This window comes from Mytilus edulis, chromosome 5 (genome assembly GCF_963676685.1).
Source record: "Mytilus edulis chromosome 5, xbMytEdul2.2, whole genome shotgun sequence".
In the NCBI taxonomy this organism is placed as follows: domain Eukaryota; kingdom Metazoa; phylum Mollusca; class Bivalvia; order Mytilida; family Mytilidae; genus Mytilus; species Mytilus edulis.
Genome location: NC_092348.1, coordinates 72,720,700 through 72,742,284, shown reverse-complemented (window position 1 = coordinate 72,742,284; position 21,585 = coordinate 72,720,700). Strand labels below are relative to the sequence as shown.

Genomic DNA, 21,585 nt, shown 5'->3' with positions numbered 1-21,585 from the left:
TTTTGCAAATTTGCTTTAAACCACTCCTAACTATATGTATACTATAAAAATAACTCTCATTAAGGATGGGGTCAAATGTAATTTAACTAGACTTTAAATTGCAAAAAAACATAACAAATTAAATTCTCATAATTTAGAAGTAGAAAATATTTTAAATTCGAGTTATTCGTGTATTCAATTCCAACTAAAAAACTTTTTATAAATTCTGATAAACTTGAAATATATTGTATTGTAAATTTACTTTAATGTGAATTAATTTTCAAATCGAATCAATTCAGTATTTTCTGACAAACTTGTAGTATAATTTGCCTTAAATTTCAAGTATATTTCTAAACTTCAGTAGAAAGAAATTTATTGAAAAATTAAATGTTAGTAAACGCATGCGTTCATGCAGTGGTTGTTCTATTTCTATGGCAAAGAGTGAAGACTAGTCGTAGTAATACTGCCATTCATTTTAGTGCAATTTTTCAGTATATAAATACTTAATCAAGTTCTCTATAATTTTATAATTAACGAAAACATATAGTATACAATTCAACAATTTAAATATAATTTTGAAAACAGGAAAATATTTTATTAAAGAGACATCTCTCTAAACAGAGAAACCATGCCCCAATGGTCATTATCAAACGGGAACCATGCCCCACCTGTCATTATCATGTAAAAGTTAATTAACGACTGGTTTTCTGGTCCGTTTTGTGTTAATGACCGATTGAATTTATTACTGATGAATAATGAATGTCATGTGGCCCCTTTTTATCTAATAAGAGAAGCTTATTCTTAACCGATATGAAATAATGTGAGTTATTGCATATCAGGTGAAACAATATAATGTGCCAGACTAGGGATATATACACTATATTGTCTCTATATGCAGGAATATTTTTCAAATTATAGGCCATGGACCAACTGACTGCTCCGAAAATCCACAGGGAAGCATCAACGGGGTCTACAGGATGTTTGTCAACAACAGCTATATAGATGTTTATTGTGATATGGTAGCCGACGGATGGACGGTATTTTTTTAAGTTTATTTTTAAGTACCAGAGTTTTAAATACTCTGAAATTCTTTAAATCATAATTGGTGAAGGTACAAATCTAAATATACTTTCAATTACATAATGTATTGCTTTCTGGATAGATGTTTCCTTTGCATGGGACGAGTTATAATTAAAACCAAAATATATGTGAAAAAGAACTGTAATTATAAAAAATTACACCAAATTTAATCAAGAGGCAGGAACTCCTCCCCAAAACTACCTCCGCCCCAAATTGTTTTACTGTCAGGCCATTTTCAAAATATTCGTCAGTCTTCACTGGTATTTTAGCAGTTTCATATACATGTATGTTCGTTGAGGTCGTACAAACACGTCATTTAGAATCGTTTTCATAACAATGTAGACGAGGCCATTTCTTGACGAGCACATGTAAGCAATGCACTTGGTCATATTATGTGAACGCTATGTAACGCTGAATCAACACATCGTACTTGTTGAAGGCATTTAAAAATGTGGATCGCCTAATGTTCTAAAGGCATTAATCAAATAATACGAATAACTAGCAGAGGATTAAACCTTGTGTGTTGATAATAATGTTGAATACTTTTCTTCTCATGCACATGCATGACTTCTACTCTTTTATTCTTTTTTAAATTCTCAAAGGAAGGCCCCCGAGAGGCTGAGTGAGCGTAAAATCATTGATATCTAAGGCCGATGACAAACAAGTTAAAGGTAAATGATGCAGTGTTATTACCACCATAAGTATTGCGGTTCTCCACACTGCTACGGGAATATATCTATCTGAACAAATTATTCATTTTTATTAGATGCATCAACATTAATCTATTACAACTGTTATTTTGAAAGTATTTATGCACGTCTTTAACAGCAAATTATACACTTAGTTTTTGGTAAAAAAATTCTATGTTATTCTGTGCCATGATCCTTTTAGTATTATATATTCAAACTTATTTATTCAAATTCTACTAGGTTTCATCAACCTTCGTATTTACTAATAAACTCTTTGAGCGAAACCAGTTTGGCAGAAATTTACCACTTTTTGGTTTTATTAGCTGTTAAAATTCAGTATAAATTGTGAGATTCTCAATTGTGAAATCGGTGGTAATTAGCGAGTAATTTATTATCGAAATGCGCATCTTATCAGGGTTGAGTTCGATGTCGTAGCAGTTACATACGGTTATGAGTTTTTAAGCGCCTGAACGTGCGCGTGTAGCTAACCTACATGTAGCTGCTATCTAGATCTATGTAGCTGGATCAATTATCGCAATCGTTTCTCCATAAGCGGTAATGGTAACGTTTTCTTATGTAGCTTAGTCCATATCTTAAACTTGGATATTTATGATGGCTCGTTTTGAAGCTATGACATTTTCACATACGTGGCTAAATTTTTGGGGGTACGAAGTGAGATTTATTTTTTCGTTTATTAGCATATCCCTAAAATCCTTTCGTGATGCGGCTCCTCGTGGTAAATGTTTTTTTTTAACACAATAAGATCTTTGAAAAAATAACTCCATAGTTTTAACACATTTATTCTATGTCCCTCTACTTTCCAAATCAACACACATAATTAAGAAGGGTCACTTGTTAAAAAACAGAAATATAATACTACACAGAGTTTTTTTGTTTACACAAACCTTTGATGCCAATTAGGGATATTCTCTCACCTCCCTACTTTTAGAGGTATTTTATTACACGTGGGAATCACTAAATAAAGGCAACAGCAGTATAACGGTGTTCAAAAGTCAAAAATCGATTGAGCGAAAACTAACACGGGTTACAAACTAAAACAAATAAAACAAAAGGAACACTGAAGTAAAGAAAAACATGTAAAAGGATCACGAGCATACATTAAGAAACGAACTATTGGATAACTACTGTCATATTCCTGACATTTTATATACACAATGGTCGGTTGAACCTAGTATAATGGCTAAGTAAACCTCCCGCTTTAGGACAATGTTAAAAATATTGCTAAAATGACTACACTACGTTACAGAAATACAGCACAAACACACACACAAGAACAATCATCATAGATAAATGCAAAATCAAAACATATATTAGTCAACACAACATGTTTACTCTGTATTTCGGTACTGGTATTGCTTTGCGAATATTATGTTATTGTAAAAACTGTATCTTTTTTAGTGGAAATCTTTTGGAATTGAAGATTATATTTCCAATTGCATATTTCTCATTTCATCTCTAGGTTTGTCTAATTTTATCCAATCATATTGCTTGATTATTGCAATAAAATATTATTGAAAAAAATGGGGATTATCCAGTTTTTTTAGAACAATAACTGAAAATAAATTTTGAATCAATTTTTATTAAACGTCAATAAATTGTGTAAATCTATTCATCTTTTTTCAAAATAAGAAAATGCATGTACCGAGGCAAGAAATGGCAGTTGTTATCCATTCGTTTGATGTTTTTGAGCTGTAGATTTTGTCATTTGATAATGGAATTTTCGTTTTGAATTATTCTCGGAGTTCAGTATTTTTGTGATTTTACTTTTTTCTACGACCACTTCCGATTCGAAACATTGTTAGATTTTACCTTTCCGAGTTATTGGTATTTATTGATACAATAAGGGTAGATTTTTTTCTAGTTTTGAACTAAAGTTCAAACATACTTAAATGGATTTGCATGAAACTTTGATGACTGGTTTATATCTTGAGGTATTCCTTTGACAACCGCAATACTTCTGTTGGTGATGATACTGAATCATTTACATTTAACCTTTTTGTCATCGGATATCGATTACAATGATGTAATGCTCACTCAGTCTGTCAGGAGCCATCCACTTGGGATTCAAATAGAATGAAAGAATAAAATGCATGCAGATGCATGAGAAGAAACAAATAATGTTTAAGTATTCAACATTAAAATCAATACACAAGGTTTAGTCCTCTGCTTATATTTGTATTATTAAACTATGATTTAGTTTTTTGTAGACCGTACAGTTTAAATGTCTATATCTAATAATATAACGTCACAGAGGAATGTTAACCTAATCTGTCCCAGTCAGTTGATAATATGAGCGCGTTTAGAAATTGTCTCGTCAGTACTGTTAGAAAAACGATTCTATTAAAACAAGCTCTGTTTTTTTTCTTGTTTTTTTTTGTTATTAATTTGATATGCCATTGATGAGGTATGCATTTGAATTCGTTGAAAAATCGACGGGCGTATAATGAGCTCATAGCGTAGAGCTCTTACTTCTCAATTTAATCAATCACTTTGCAGTTATCATTTAATAAAATTCCTTTGATGTGTTTGAGCTTTTGATTTTGCCATTTGATTACTGACTTTCTGTTATAAATTTTATTCGGACTTCGGTATTTTTTGTAATTTTCTATTGGAATAGCTTTGTAAAAGTCAATCGCAGTTTATGGATTTTTTAATCGTCTGGCACATTTTCTTAAACTAGTAAAATAATTGTCTACAAATTTAAAATGTTATTTTTAAAAGTAACATTTACAAAGTGTTAATAATATATGGACTAAAATATTACGAACATGTACCACGAGGTGAAAAATGATTGCTTACTATTGAAATTAATTCCATTTTCAGTGTTTCTAATAAGAAATAAGTGAAACGTTAAATAAAGGCAAAAATATTGCTAAAATGACTACACTACGTTACAGAAATACAGCACAAACACACACACAAGAACAATCATCATAGATAAATGCAAAAGCAAAACATATATTAGTCAACACAACATGATAACTCTGTATTTCGGTACTGGTATGGCTTTGCGAATATTGTGTTATTGGAAAAACTGTATCTTTTTTAGTGAAAATCTTTTGGAATTGAAGATTATATCCCCGATTGCATATATCTCATTTCATCTCTAGGTTTGTCTAATTTGATCCAATCATATTGCTTGATTATTGCAATAAAATATTATTGAAAAAATGGGGATTATCCAGTTTTAGTACAATAACTGAAAATAAATTTTGAATCAATTTTTATTAAACATCAATAAATTGCGTAAATCTATTCATCTTTTTCAAAATAAGAAAATGCCTGTACCGAGGCAAGAAAAAGCAGTTGTTATCCATTCGTTTGATGTTTTTGAGCTGTAGATTTTGTCCTTTGATTATGGAATTCTCGTTATGAATTATTCTCGGAGTTCAGTATTTTTGTGATTTTACTTTTTTCTACGACCCCTTCCCATTCGAAACATTGTTCGATTTTACGTTTCCGAGTTATTGGTATTTATTGATAAAATAAGGGTAGATTTTTTTCTAGTTTTGGGTTTGCATGAAACTTTGATGACTGGTTTATATCTTGATGTTTCCTTTGACAACCGCAATACTATTGCTGATGATGATACTGAATCATTTACATTTAACCTTTTTCGTCATCGGATATCGATCACAATGATTTAATGCTCACTCAGTCTGTCAGGGGCCATTTAGTTGGGATTCAAATAGAATAAAAGAATAAAATGCATGAGAAGAAACAAATAATGTTTAAGTTTTCAACATTAAAATCAATGCACAAGGTTTAGTCCTCTGCTTATATTTGTATTATCTAATTATAATTCAGTTTTTTGTAGTTTTTTGATAATATGAGCGCGTTTAGAAATTGTCTCGTCAGTACTGTTAGAAAAACGATTCTATTAAAACAAGCTGTCTTTTTTTTTTCTTTTCTTGTTTCTTATTAATTTGATATGCCATTGATGAGGTATGAATTTGAATTCGTTGAAAAATCGACGGGCGTATAATGAGCTCATAGCGTAGAGCTCTTACTTCTCAATTTAATCAATCACTTTGCAGTTATCATTTCATATAATTCGTTTGATGTGTTTGAGCTTTTGATTTTGCCATTTGATTACTGACTTTCTGTTATAAATTCTATTCGGACTTCGGTATTTTTTGTAATTTTCTATTGGAATAGCTTTTAAAAGTCAATCGCAGTTTATGGATTTTTTAATCGATTGGCACATTTTCTTAAACTTAGTAAAATAGTTGTCTACAAATTGAAAATGTTATTTTTAAAAGTAACAATTGCAAAGTGTTAATAATATATGGACTAAAATATTACGAACATGTACCATGAGGTGAAAAATGACTGCTTACTATTGAAATTAATTCCATTTTTAGTGTTTTTAATAAGAAATAAGTGGAAAGGCAAATAAAGGCAAAAATATTGCTAAAATGACTACACTACGTTACAGAAATACAGCGCAAACACACACACAAGAACAATCATCATAGATAAATGCAAAAGCAAAACATATATTAGCCAACACAACATGTTAACTCTTTATTTCGGTACTGGTATGGCTTTGCGAATATTTTGTTATTGGAAAAACTGTATCTTTTTAGTGGAAATCTTTTGGATTTGAAGATTATATCCCCGATTGCATATATCTCATTTCATCTCTAGGTTTGTCTTATTTTATCCAATCATATTGCTTGATTATTGCAATAAAATAATATTGAAAACAATGGGGATTATCCAGTTTTAGAACAATAACTGAAAATTAATTTTGAAACAATTTTTATTTAACGTCAATAAATTGTGTAAATCTATTCATCTTTTTTGAAAATAAAAAAATGCCTGTACCGAGGCAAGAAATGGCAGTTGTTATTCATTCGTTTGATGTTTTTGAGCTGTAGATTTTGTCATTTGATTATGGAATTTTCGTTTTGAATTATTCTCGGAGTTCAGTATTTTTGTGATTTTACTTTTTTCTATGACCCCTTCCGATTCGAAACATTGTTAGATTTTACCTTTCCGAGTTATTGGTATTTATTGATAAAATAAGGGTAGATTTCTTTCTAGTTTTGAACTAAAGTTCAAACATACTTAAATGGGTTTGCATGAAACTTTGATGACTGGTTTATATCTTGAGGTATTCCTTTGACAACCGCAATACTTCTGCTGATGATGATACTGAATCATTTACATTTAACCTTTTCGTCATCGGATATCGAGTACAATGATTTAATGCTCACTCAGTCTGTCAGGTGCCATCCAGTTGGGATTCAAATAGAATGAATGAATAAAATGCATGCAGATGCATGAGAAGAAACAAATAATGTTTAAGTATTCAACATTAAAATCAATACTCACGATTTAGTCCTCTGCTTATATTTGTATTATTTAATTATGATTTAGTATTTTGTAGACCGTACAGTTTAAATGTCTATATGTAATAATATAACGTCACAGAGGAACGTTCACCTAATCTGTCCCAGTCAGTTGATAATATGAGCGCGTTTAGAAATTGTCTCGTCAGTACTGTTAGAAAAACGATTCTATTAAAACAAGCTCTCTTTTTTTTCTTTTCTTGTTTATTAATTTGATATGCCATTGATGAGGTATGAATTTGAATTCGTTGAAAAATCGACGGGCGTATAATGAGCTCATAGCGTAGAGCTCTTACTTCTCAATTTAATCAATCAATTTGCAGTTATCATTTCATATAATTCGTTTGATGTGTTTGAGCTTTTGATTTTGTCATTTGATTACTGACTTTCTGTTATAAATTTTATTCGGACTTCGGTATTTTTTGTAATTTTCTATTGAAATAGCTTTGTAAAAGTCAATCGCAGTTTATGGATTTTTTAATCGATTGGCACATTTTCTTAAACTTAGTAAAATAGTTGTCTACAAATTGAAAATGTTATTTTTAAAAGTAACATTTGCAAAGTGTTGATAATATATGGACTAAAATATTACGAACATGTACCATGAGGTGAAAAATGACTGCTTACTATTGAAATTAATTCCATTTTTAGTGTTTTTAATAAGAAATAAGTGAAAAGGCAAATTAAGGCAAAAATATTGCTAAAATGACTACACTACGTTACAGAAATACAGCACAAACACACACACAAGAACAATCATCATAGATAAATGCAAAAGCAAAACATATATTAGTCAACACAACATGTTAACTCTGTATTTCGGTACTGGTATGGCTTTGCGAATATTGTGTTATTGGAAAAACTGTATCTTTTTTAGTGGAAATCTTTTGGAATTGAAGATTATATCCCCGATTGCATATATCTCATTTCATCTCTAGGTTTGTCTAATTTGATCCAATCATATTGCTTGATTATTGCAATAAAATATTATTGAAAAAAATGGGGATTATCCAGTTTTAGTACAATAACTAAAAATAAATTTTGAATCAATTTTTATTAAATATCAATAAATTGAGTAAATCTATTCATCTTTTTCAAAATAAGAAAATGCCTGTACCGAGGCAAGAAAAAGCAGTTGTTATCCATTCGTTTGATGTTTTTGAGCCGTAGATTTTGTCATTTGATTATGGAATTCTCGTTTTGAATTATTCTCGGAGTTCAGTATTTTTGTGATTTTACTTTTTTCTACGACCCCTTCCCATTCGAAACATTGTTCGATTTTACGTTTCCGAGTTATTGGTATTTATTGATAAAATAAGGGTAGATTTTTTTCTAGTTTTGAACTAAAGTTCAAACATATACTTAAAGGGATAGTAGCTACGATTTTGACAAAAATATGAACAAGTTTTAAAGTGGCTAAAATCAAAGATATGTACTAATTATAAGCAATACGATCGCTAGAATGTTTTCATAAACTACAGAAGTGTTAATAATTTATAATTCATATCGTGTTGTGTGCCTATTCATCTCATTAATTATGCATCGGGTTCACTTCCCGAACTTTGCCGACACAACGAGTGAGCTAACCAAGATATATATAGATACGAACACGTGCTTTTTGTTTTCTTACATATTTGATAATTACTCTATATTAAACGTACATATTTGACGCCATTTATCAAATTATGTAAATAAAAAATATAACAAATACCGGCATATTTTTCCAACCCAAGATTCGTCAACAATGGCGATATTATACACCTGTTATTACATTTGTATGACTTAACCATGCCGATAATGTATACACGTGTTTGTGTGTTAAATTGGGGCCTCCATGAAGGATACACTTGAAAAATAATACTAAAGTTTAGGAAGTTGATTTGTAATTTCTTCTAAGGTGGGAGATTACTGCCCGTAAATTTATAAACATATTTTTGACAATTATGAACACGTTGAAATTTTTGTTCATGTGATTTGGAAAATTGAAGAAATGTAAACATTACGCAAACCGTCGGCTACTTCTGTTTGACTTTGCCTGCGTCGCAGGTGTTTTCGAGTTATTTTAATGACCGATCTCGTCCACGTTTTTTATTTTTAATTTACAATAACTTGTCTGCACTTCTTTTTTATTTCTTTTCTCGCTGAAACTGTAAATTCACGTACTATTTCCGCGATAACATTCCCCTGTTCGACCATTTTCCCTTCGAGGCACAATCTGCGATTGCGCATTAGGAACTGAAGAGTAAAGGTCATATGAATAAGGGTTGGGCTTAACATCGAATAATTATCTATAGACAATAAATAAATGTAGGTGCTAAACGTTAAAAAGCTTATAAACGCTTAATGGAACGTAACCAGTAATTGTTTTAATCATAATTATTTTACTTTTTGTACAAAATCCGGCATATAGATTAAAAAAGTAATTTTAATGAAAATCGTAGCTACTATCCGTTTAAATGGGTTTGCATGAAACTTTGATGACTGGTTTATATCTTGAGGTATTCCTTTGACAACCGCAATACTATTGCTGATGATGATACTGAATCATTTACATTTAACCTTTTTGTCATCGGATATCGATCACAATGATTTAATGCTCACTCAGTCTGTCAGGGGCCATTTAGTTGGGATTCAAATAGAATAAAAGAATAAAATGCATGAGAAGAAACAAATAATGTTTAAGTTTTCAACATTAAAATCAATGCACAAGGTTTAGTCCTCTGCTTATATTTGTATTATCTAATTATAATTCAGTTTTTTGTAGTTTTTTGATAATATGAGCGCGTTTAGAAATTGTCTCGTCAGTACTGTTAGAAAAACGATTCTATTAAAACAAGCTCTCTTTTTTTTCTTTTCTTGTTTATTAATTTGATATGCCATTGATGAGGTATGAATTTGAATTCGTTGAAAAATCGACGGGCGTATAATGCGCTCATAGCGTAAAACTCTAACTTCTCAATTCAATCAATCACTTTGCAGTTATCATTTCATATAATTCGTTTGATGTGTTTGAGCTTTTGATTTTGCCATTTGATTAATGACTTTCTGTTATAAATTTTCCTCGGTCTTCGGTATTTTTTGTAATTTTCTATTGGAATAGCTTTGTAAAAGTCAATCGGAGTTTATGGGTTTTTAATCGTTTGTTACATTTTCTTAAACTTAGAAAAATAGTTGCTATTTTTTATACTCTGTCTGCAAATTAAAAATGTTATTTTTAAAAGTAACATTTGCAAAGTGTTAATAATATATGGACTAAAACATTACGAACATGTACCACGAGGTGAAAAATGATTGCTTACTATTGAAATTAATTCCATTCTCAGTGTTTTTAATAAGAAATAATTGAAAAGTTAAATAAAAGCAAAAGTAGAATATTTCGAAATTCATAAATCGATTTAGAAAAGAAACCAAATCCTGGTAAAATACTAAAAACTGAGGGTAACACATCAAATATAAGAGAAGAACTACTACAAAAACGAAACGCAACATTAAAAAGTAACAAAAACAGAATAATATAGCATAGGCAATTTTCCTGACTTGACACTGCACATTTTAAGAAAAAAGTAGTGGGTTAAACGTGGTTTTGTGGCATGCCAAACTTCCTGCTTTAAATGTTGTCACAACAATTTCAGTGTACAACGTTTCCTTTATATAAACGGGAATCATATGAAACGATTCTTTATCTATGTTTTAGGTGATACAACGACGACTAGATGGGTCAATAGATTTCTATAGAGACTGGGCAGACTATAAGAAAGGATTCGGGAGAGTTTCGGGAGAATACTGGTTAGGTAAATTTAAATTTAAACTAACATATTCATATTTTTGCATTTTCGGTTTCAAACCAGATGAATGAATGACAGGTTAAATTTTGAATGATAACAATGTTAAGTTTCTATGATAATTATTTTAATCGCTATTCTACGAAACTTAACTTTGATCTTGCTGACTGATAACTTCCTTTCCAAGTGAAGTCGAGTGAAATGAAAATTATCGCTAAAAACAAGAGAGACACGAGGCGATGCTTATGAAATTGACATGAAATTCGTCATAGGTAAAATAGCGATAAACAGATTATCTTTGGTCATCTCCACTCGATCGTTTTTCTCACTTTTACCGTATCGTACCGGTGCAAGCGAGAACATCAATTTCATTCAGATGATCAAGGATAATCTATAAGTACATAAAACTATTATATTGGTTGTAACTTGATTGGAATCACCACACAGAAAACAGAATCATGTACGATCTTTGGTGAACTGCCTTTGATTATAAAGATATAAATCAATCAAACAAAAAATTTAGTCCTGGTATATCTATGATGAGTTTATTCACAACGTATTGGTGTAAAGGAGTAGGTTCAGTAAGACCCCTTTTTGGCCCTAAAATATAGCAGTTTTACAAAATTGTTAAAATGTAAACCTTTAGTTATTTATTGGATAGTAGAATGCTTCTGCTACATAAATATGGGCTGTTTTTGACAATACAATGCACATATATCCGGTACTAGCACCATTAAGTCATGCTAAATTACTGAAATCCTCATAGTTCTAGCATTTTAGTTAAATTTTAGACGGTTTTCGTGTAAAACGAAAGTGGCCGCATTCGTGTTCATCCTTAATATTGAAATGTAAGTTGTATTTTATGATAATACACAACATATATAAAGGTTGAGGATGAACACGGATGCGGCCACTTTAATTTTTACCAAAAACCATCTGAAAAGTGACATTTTTCGGCATATTAGGTAGATTTTTCCTATTTGAGCTTGAATCGGATCGTTTTTAATGACTAAATCTGTTAAAATCTTTCACATAAACTAATTAATTCAAATAAAATAGACACTTAAGTGTTTAAAAAGTGGTCAAAATCTTTCGTCAGATGAACCTAAAATTTGAGGCCAAAATCGGTCCTTACCGGACCTACTCCTTTTTGACTGAATATGCACTAAATTCTGACAAGGTGAACTGAATTACGAGAACATACATCCTGTCTCATACAAACATAGGTACATCTTGCAAAAAAAAGTCAAATTAAGAAACAACTTACGTCACGGTGTAAGATGCATGTCCACTACACAAAAGATGTTTAAATTCAACAATAATGAATGTATCCCTACGCATTCGAAGATTAGTCATACCAACAATTTCTCAAACCATTGGACAATAAAAAAAAATCATAATGGCAATCAAAAGAAAATAAGTATTTCCTTCAAAATCAGAGACTTGTACATGTAAAACACAAGTTCGACCAACGTTTTCAAATACATAGGGGATAGATATTGGCATAAAATTTAATTACTTTTTTCTCTCATTGATTATCATCAATTCGAGAGTGTTTCAAAACAAAATGATTCCTTGAAAAAAGATGCAATTACAGATGACTTTCAAAGAGAAATCTTCTTTGCAGATCCATTTTTGAAACATGTTGTTGCATTTTACAGAGATGACAATATATAACACACGTAAAAACGAGTCCAGGGACATATCATTTTTAGCTCACCTTGCCCAAAGGGCCAAGTGAGCTTTTCCCATCACTTTGCGTCCGGCGTCCGGCGTCTGGTGTCCGGTGTCGTCCTGCGTCCGTAGTCGTCCTGCGTCGTTAATTTTTACAAAAATTTTCTCCTCTGAAACTACAGGGCCAAATTAAACCAAACTTTACCACAATCTTCATTAGGGTATCTAGTTTAAAAAATGTGTCCGGTGACCCGACCAACTAATCAAGATGGCCGCCACATCTAAAATAGAACATAGGGGTAAAATGCAGTTTTTGGCTTATAACTCAAAATCCAAAGCATTTAGAGCAAATCTGACGCGGGGTTCAAATGTTTATCAGGTCAAAATATATCTGCCCTGAAATTTTCAGACGAATCGGACAACCTGGTGACTGGATGCTGCCCCTGAATTGGTAATTTTTTGGAAATTTTGCTGTTTTTTGTTATTATCTTGAACATTATTATAGATAGAGATAAACTGTAAACAGCAATAATGTTCATCAAAGTAAGATTTACAAATAAGTCAACATGATCGAAATAGTCAGTTGACCCCTTTAGGAGTTATTGCCCTTTATAGTCAATTTTTTACCATTTTTCGGAAATCTTAGTAATCTTTTACAAAAATCTTCTCCTCTGAAATTACCAGGCCAAATTAATCCAAACTTGGCCACAATCATCTTTGGGATATCTAGTTTAAGTGTGTACGGTACCAACCAAGATGGCCGCCACGGCTCAAAATAGAACATAGGGGTAAAATGCAGTTTTTGGGTAATAACTCAAAAACGAAAGCATTTAGAGCAAATCTGACATGGTGTAAAATTGTTAATCAGGTCAAGATCTATCTGCCCTGAAATTTACAGACCAATCGGACAACCCTTTGTTGGGTTGCTTCCCCTGAATTGGTAATTTTAAGGACATTTTGCTGCTTTTGGTTATTATCTTGAATATTATTATAGATAAACTGTAAACAGCAATAATGTACAGTAAAGTAAGACCTAAAATAAAGTCAACATGACCAAAATGGTAAATTGACCCCCTAAGGAGTTATTGCCCTTTATATAGTAATTTTTTACTAACATTTTCCACTGTAACTACTGGGTCAAGTTCATTATAGAGAGAGATAATTGTAAGCAGCAAGAATGTTCAGTAAAGTAAGATCTACAAACACATCACCATCACCAAACCACAATTTTGTCTTGAATCCATCTGTGTCTTTTGTTTAATATTCACATAGACCAAGGTGAGCGACACAGGCTCTTTAGAGCCTCTAGTTTAACGTATGTTAATGAACTAGTTTAAGGTTTAGGTTAAGGTTTTTTTTACAAAAAACAAGGATCCAGAAATGGGAACTTTTTGGCTTTTTGTTGATAGACAATGGTTTATTTTCACACAAAAAACAACAAAATCTTGATTTTAAGTACTTTTTTTATATAAACTTTTGAATTAAAATTTATTATGAATGAATGGGCCACAATTATTCAAACATGTTTTATTCAGTTTTAATTTTATTTTTTATTGTCACTTGCATACATCATATTAGAAATAAAATTTTCCCTGAAAAACGAAAATAAAACAACAAATTATTTAGCTTTTCACCCTCCTCCCCTTATTTGTTTGTCAGAAATCAGATACTTCTCCCTTCACACAATAGTATATCATATTGGTATACTATCACCAAGAAAAAAATACAAATATCATGTAAACATCATCTTACGTCTAAGGAAAACAAAAATTCAATCACTTTATTAAGATATAACATCGATCCATGACTCCATACCGTATACTAAGTTGTTTTATATTGGTATTACGATATGGTATGTCGCTAAAAGGAGGAAATTGATATGTCGTTGTAACGTAAAATATATATATATAAGAATGTAACTTTAACACACTAATGAGTGTTATAAAATCAGTTGTTATATTTTATATATTATTCACGTAATTTTTCGCTAAACAAATTAGCTTCATCGGGCGTGTGCATCTATCTAGGTGATATCGGATGCATGACAAAAAAATATCTTTGTAGCTTGAGCTACACAAAATTTGTGTAAAAGTTTAACATATTGATTGATGGTCTGTATAAAACACATTTTTTGCCGTTTATTGTACATAACAATTTTTAAATTGTGTCATGCATTCGATTTCACCTAGATAGATGCACATGCCCGATGAAGCTAATTTTTTTAGCGAAATATTGCGTGAAAAATATATAAAATATAACAGCTAATTTTATAACACCCATTAGTGTGTTAAAGTTACATTCTTATACACTTATATAATTTAATTTAGTAACTGCATTAGTTTATTTACAAACTGATCCACACCTAGATAGATTGAATGCTGATTGTTGCTATTTTTAGACACTATATATTTATTTATTTTACCAATGTAGCTTCAATCGGCCCTGTCTATACCATGTATACGTTATTGTCAGAATAAATATATTCAAAAGCAAAATTTAAATCCTGAAACGACAGTCTCGTTTTATTTCTTAAGGTAACGACAACATCTTTAACATCTTAAATAGAAAGTCGTATAGTTTGAGATTCGACGTACAAGATTGGTCAGGAGAATGGCGCTATGCTCAGTACGAGATGTTCAAACTGGCAGATGAGTCTAACGGATATGAAATAACATTAGCTGGGTACACTGGGAATGCTGGTAAGCATACATTTAAACGCATACGATACAGTTTGGATCCAACGAGGATGTTTTGACCACAAAATGTATTCATCAAATTAAGAATGGAAATGAGAAATGTGTCAAAGAGAAAACAACCCAACCAAAATATAGAAAACAGCCCAAATCCACCAATGAGTTTTCAGAACAGTGGGAAAATGCTACACACTGAGGCGTGCTTCAGCTAGGCCCTAAACAAAAATCTGTAATGTTTCAGTGATAACGGACGTCATATCAAACTCAAAAATTTATAAATGGCTAAAAATTCAATAGTTTTCAAGACTAACAAAGGTCAGAGGCTCATGACTTTGGACAGTATGTCTTCATCATATGAATATTATTAGTTACATAGTGTGCTGGTGACCGAATACGGTATATATGGGGTCAGTAAATTCCACATGTGCCAATCATAGAGATAAATTTTGGTCAATTTGTTTTTATTTCTAACTAAAACTTCCTTTGTTCTGACATTTGTATACCTTAACTAGAAATGCATTTTTGTTTTAAAAGAAAAACACAAGCATTTTTTAGGGGGAAAAACTTTTATTAGTTTACATTAAATATGTGAATCAAATTTTTGAAAATGATTCACATTATGAAATGTTCATAATTTCAGGAATAATATACCGGCATTTTTTTTTTCTGTTTATTTGTTTAAATTAAAAATATCGGTGATTTTGTCCTAAGAAAAAGTATACATAATCATTTTTCATATTGCATGAAGTGTTCCGAATGCTAATTGATTGTTCCGAATACTGAGTAAAGTTTTATGACCGTGGGCCCTGGTATTAAAAATAATATTACTTTGTCTGTAACTGTATGGGTTGTTTTCATAATTCATGTGTCCTCATTAATTTAATAAATCGCGAGATTGCTTATAGTTATTCAGACAAAACTAATATGTGTACTTTTAATTAAAATGTTGATTGAATATCACGCTAAATCTATTCCATGGCCAATGGGGCAACTGAAACAGTTTCTTTGAACGACTATCGGTGGTAACCAACATTTAAACAGCCCATATTGTATTCTTTCACACTCTTTTTGCTGTGTCCAATGAAAATTTCATATTAAAGTATTGAACATGTTGAACATGAGTTAAACAATTCGTAGATGAACATTTTTTTTATATTATGTCTATGTAATGGAGAAGGACTGATCAGCTGCAAACATTTACTAATGTTGATGTAATAAAGGTATACGTAGGACATTGTGGTCTATCATATCATAGAAAAACAAAGGGTATGGGGTATACATCCATGACATAGCTTAGGGATCATTTTTTGAATAAAATTATATATTATTTGTGTCTGCTGTATTTGTTCATTCAAGTAATAACAGCATCTTACATTTTTTTTAGCTGACCTGGCCCGAATGGCCAAGTGAGCTTTTCTCATCACTTGGCGTCCGTCGTCCGGCGTCCTGCGTCCGTCGTCCGGCGTTAACTTTTACAAAAATCTTCTCCTCTAAAACTGCTAAGCCAAATTTAACCAAACTTGGCCACAATCATCATTGGGGTATCTAGTTTAAAAAATGTGTCCGGTGACCCGGTAAACCAACCAAGATGGTTGCCATGGCTAAAAATAGAACATAGGGGTAAAATGCGGTTTTTGGCTTATAACTCAAAAACCAAAGCATTTAGAGCAAATCTGATAGGAATTAAATTGTTCATCAGGTCAAGATCTATCTGCCCTAAAATTTTCAGATGAATCAGACAACCCGTTGTTGGGTTGCTGCCCCTGAATTGGTAATTTTATGGAAATTTTACTGTTTTGGTTTATTATCTTGAATATTATTATAGATAGAGATAAACTGTAAACAGCAATAATGTTCAGCAAAGTAATATTTACAAATAAGTCAACATGACCGAAATGGTCAGTTGACCCCTTTAGGAGTTATTGCCCTTTATAGTCAATTTTTAACCATTTTTCGTAAATCTTAGTAATCTTTTACAAAAATCTTCTCCTCTGAAACTACTGGGCCAAATTAATCCAAACTTGGCCACAATCACCATTGGGGTATCTTGTTTAACAATTGTTTCCGGTGACCCGGTCAACCAACCAAGATGGCCGCCATGGCTAAAAATAGAATATAGGGGTAAAATGCAGTTTTTGGCGTATAACTCAAAAACCAAAGCATTTAGACGGAGTAAAATTGTTAATCAGGTCAAGATCTATCTGCCCTTAATTTTTCAGATGAATCGGACAACCCGTTGTTTAGTTGCTGTCCCTAAATTGGTAATTTTAAGGAAATTTTGCTGTTTTTGGTTTTTATCTTGAATACTATTATAGATAGAGATAACCTGTAAACAGCAAAATGTTCAGAAAAGTAAGATGTACAAACACATCATCACAAAAACACAATTTTGTCATGAATCTATCTGCTTCTTTTGTTTAATAATCACATATATAATATACCAAGGTGAACGACACAGGCTCTTTAGAGCCTCTAGTTATCGATCGTGCCTGATAAATTAATAACATAAAAGGTACCAATTTTCCTGCACCAGATGCGCATTTCGACAATACATATCTCTTCAGTGATGCTCGTGGCCAAAATATTTGAAATCCAAAGCTTATATAAAAGATAATGCGTACGACCTACATGACCTAGTCGAGTGCATTCATGGTATATCTGCTCAACTATGGCTCTTTCGGTTTTGATAACTCTATGGAAGTGCATAGTCGTGTTAAGAAAAAGAAAAAAACGAAATCATATCTGTAGCTGCTAGAAAATTTAAATGTACTTAACAATGAATACTTATGTATGTTTCAGAATGATTGACCTATTGTACTTATAAATTCTATACATTACTATGTATCGGACTTGGTATGATAGATTCATGTCTCTTTTTTTTGGAATGACATGTTTTTGTAAAAGAAGTTAATAAATCATATGAACATAATTGTAAAGTGTTTGATGCCACTACTGAAGTTTTTATTTCCCGAGGGTATCAACAGCGCAGTATTCACCACGTCTGTCTTGAAATGAGATATCATTGATATGGTCATAATTATATATTAACTGTGAACACAATTTTTGAAAGACTAAGGCTTTTCTTCCCTTATTTGGCAAAACTTATCGGACTTTGTGGTCCTCAATGCTCTTTGACTTCATACTTCATTTGGCCTTTTTAATTTCTGCCATTCAAGCGTCACTGATGAGTGTTTTATAAACGAGATTACCGTCTGACACAAATACAAAATTTCAATCCAGGGGCCTGGTTTTCGAAAGTATCTTATGACTAAGACATGTCTTATGATGATCTTATGACATGTCATAGTCGTAAGATATGTTTTCGAAAGTTTCCTAAGTTACGATTTGTCATAACTTTTGTCGTAAACTTAAGACCCCTCGCGACATGACTTATGATGGTCTTATGATTGTCAACTAAAATTTTAATTAGTTTTCATGACTTTTTTGGCATAATTTCATATTAATTGTAATAAAAATATTTGTTGTGTTTGTCGGTTAGCTAAATAGTAAAGATTTTATTACTACGTGAATTAAAATTTGAATCTTCTGCTACATTCAATTTGGATATTTTTTTTGTAACTTATGGTTTTGTACAATAGATATACATATAATTTCGTTCCTAGTATATTTAATAGTACTATATTCACGTATGTGCACGGGCATTTTGTTAAGCGGGTACTCAAGGTACCGAATCTAAAAAGTATTCACAGTTAAATAACAATGCATGTATGATGATACACGAAAGCGAAGTTCAAGAATAAACATATATTACTAAATTTAAACAAATTATCAACTCATATTTCAATTCCTTTTTGTATAAAATTTCAGGTTTATTATAATGAAAAAAAATAAAATATTCGTAAATATTAAGAATAGTAATAACTAATATGTGCATACTTTTCATTTTCATTTTTATATTTTATACTTTTTAAACATTATTTAAAATAATAGAAAATAATGTTCACTTATGACAGTCATAAGAGCATCATAGCTTTGACTCTCTTAAGACAGCTTTGATTTACATCTTATATCATATGATAGTCCTAAGATGATCATGAAATATGTCCTAAGATATATCTTATGACATATCTTATGACACTTTCGAAACCCCTGGTATCTATGATGATGTTATTTGATAAACATCAATAATATATTTATACTGGCTATTTTTTTTAAAGGAAATATGTTCAAATGATTCTCGTTCAATCAATGTGTGACCCATGTTCATAGTAACTTTTTGAAACAAGAATACATGAGATTAAAATACTTATTTTTTTATTTTGTTTAAAGAATATGGCAGTTGGTAGCAAAACTTTGTTTCTATGTATGTCAGCGGTTCTTTTTTGTTGCACTTCAGGTTTCTTGTTGTTTGTTTGTTTTCTTCTCATAGTTGGTGTGTGTCTCTCAGTTTGAGTTTGTAACCCGGATAACAATCTATGTATGACCTTCGAACACCGATATTTCCCTGTTGCCTTTATTATTCGCAGTAGCTGCAGACTTGTTGGTAAGATGGCGGGAATTTTTATCAAAAGTTGAAACAAAATACCCTTTAACCACTTTGGCTAGCTTAACTCGAACTGAGTTACTTTAATTAATTCCCATTTTTTTGTTGAGTTCATATCGCTGAATCTTAAAGCTGTTTTGATCTGGATTTTTTTTTCAGTGGTTTCATATCTGTTAAAAATGTTGTCTGACCTTTTTTTACATATAATTTCAATTTCTCAACTTTTAGTGTCTATTAGGTTTTTTTCTTCCAAAAGATCTGAGGTTATGAGTTCCGACAATAATCATTTGTTTTCTTTTCATTTGAATTTAAGGGGATGCAATGTTGGGCAGTCAAAAGTATTTAACCGATACACGATTTTCAACCAAAGATCGTGACAATGACTACATGCCAACAGCAAAGTGTACTGACCATACAAATGGTGGATGGTGGTATCAGGGTTTGCCAGAGCGGTGGTGCACCAAGGTCAACCCAAATGGAAGGTACTCTGTTGATGATAGTACAACTAGTATGTTCTGGTATCCGTGGAAATCTTCATTCAAAGGAATGAAATCTATCACAATGAAGATTAAACATTTTTGATTGCAAAATATTGAAATTTGTCAGAAAAAAGCTTGTACGTCGTAAAAAAGACTTGTTTAATTTATATTTATAAACTTTTCAACTTGCGACTTTCTACACTTTTAATATTTGTTTTTCCTAGTATTTTATCTAAATATTATATATTTGCAATAATGTGTGAAACTGCTGATTTATATAATGAAAAACAGGTAATTCATTGCATTAGCCAAAACCAAATATTCATGTTTCAGAATTAATTTTTCAACTTAGTCATTTAAGGGGAGACACCTATGTTAGTAGTAAAATTTAAATTCTTGATTGATTGATAGCGTCATTTTCGTTTTAGACTGCGGGTAGAAAGCATTAAGTTACACCATTTTTCGTTTTATTTTCTTGAATCATATTATATTACCTATTTTCTCATTATCAATTTCAAAAATCGATCTCATAGTTTTCTTTTTATGCACAAAACTGTATTTTTCATAAATATTTTATTCAAATTGTGGACATTTTGCACGACCTGTAGCTTGAAAAATTGCACGGTGAGCAACAGTTTTTATTTTAATTAACAAAACAAAAAAGCATTGCAAACATATCTTTTTAGCAAATTAAAAAAAAAGTATCTACGGAAATATATACCGATGATCCACCTTTAAATAGATCATCTAAACATCGTAGTAATGTCTTTGAATATGAGTTTTGATAAATTAAGATATGTGCTTAAGAAAACGTTTGGTCTTAATTCAAATGGTGTTAGAGAGAGTAAAATATCTTGCACATAAAACACACTAGAAGATTTCTAAAAAGAGCAAGCTAATGCCGCTACAAGGCAGCACTCGCATAAGTGAAAAGTAGAAAAAGAATTAATATAAATTGTAATAACTTGTATCTTATGCATTATAAATGAATTTGTTTAAACTACATCCTATCAATATTAGGTACTTAAAAGGGGCACTAGCTACGAGATAAATATAAGTTCTAAAAGATAATTGTTTTTTGTTGAATCATTAATTAAAGTAAAATAGAGAAATAATAATTCGCTTTAGTAGCCAGTATGTTTCAATCTTGTCAAAATAAGCGAAGACACATTGATAATGTATTATTCACTTGCAAATATATAATTCCACCTAATTAAAGCCGTATTCATGTGAATTTAATTGATCTATTTACATATATATCTTCATTTATGTTTATATCACTTGTATGGTCATCGGAGGTATTTGGAAGCCAACTCGATAGTTATGT

At 31.1% G+C, this 21,585-nt stretch overlaps 1 protein-coding gene across 1 annotated transcript; it reads left to right on the top strand.

The window, feature by feature from the left end:
• Nucleotides 1-895: 895 nt before the first annotated feature.
• Nucleotides 896-21,056, top strand: LOC139524419 (angiopoietin-related protein 7-like). The gene is made up of 4 exons (XM_071319194.1): nucleotides 896-1,016; nucleotides 10,821-10,917; nucleotides 15,117-15,281; nucleotides 20,093-21,056. Exons 1-4 carry the CDS (start codon nucleotides 957-959, stop codon nucleotides 20,359-20,361), a joined length of 591 nt encoding a protein of 196 aa, XP_071175295.1. The 5' UTR covers nucleotides 896-956; the 3' UTR covers nucleotides 20,362-21,056.
• Nucleotides 21,057-21,585: the final 529 nt, after the last annotated feature.

Coding starts and splice junctions, on each gene's coding strand:
- LOC139524419 (XM_071319194.1), top strand. CDS start 957: ATGTTTGTCAACAACAGCTATATAGATGTTTATTGTGATATGGTAGCC. Junction 1,017..10,820: donor TGGTAGCCGACGGATGGACG/GTATTTTTTTAA, acceptor TCTATGTTTTAG/GTGATACAACGACGACTAGA. Junction 15,282..20,092: donor TGGGTACACTGGGAATGCTG/GTAAGCATACAT, acceptor TTTGAATTTAAG/GGGATGCAATGTTGGGCAGT.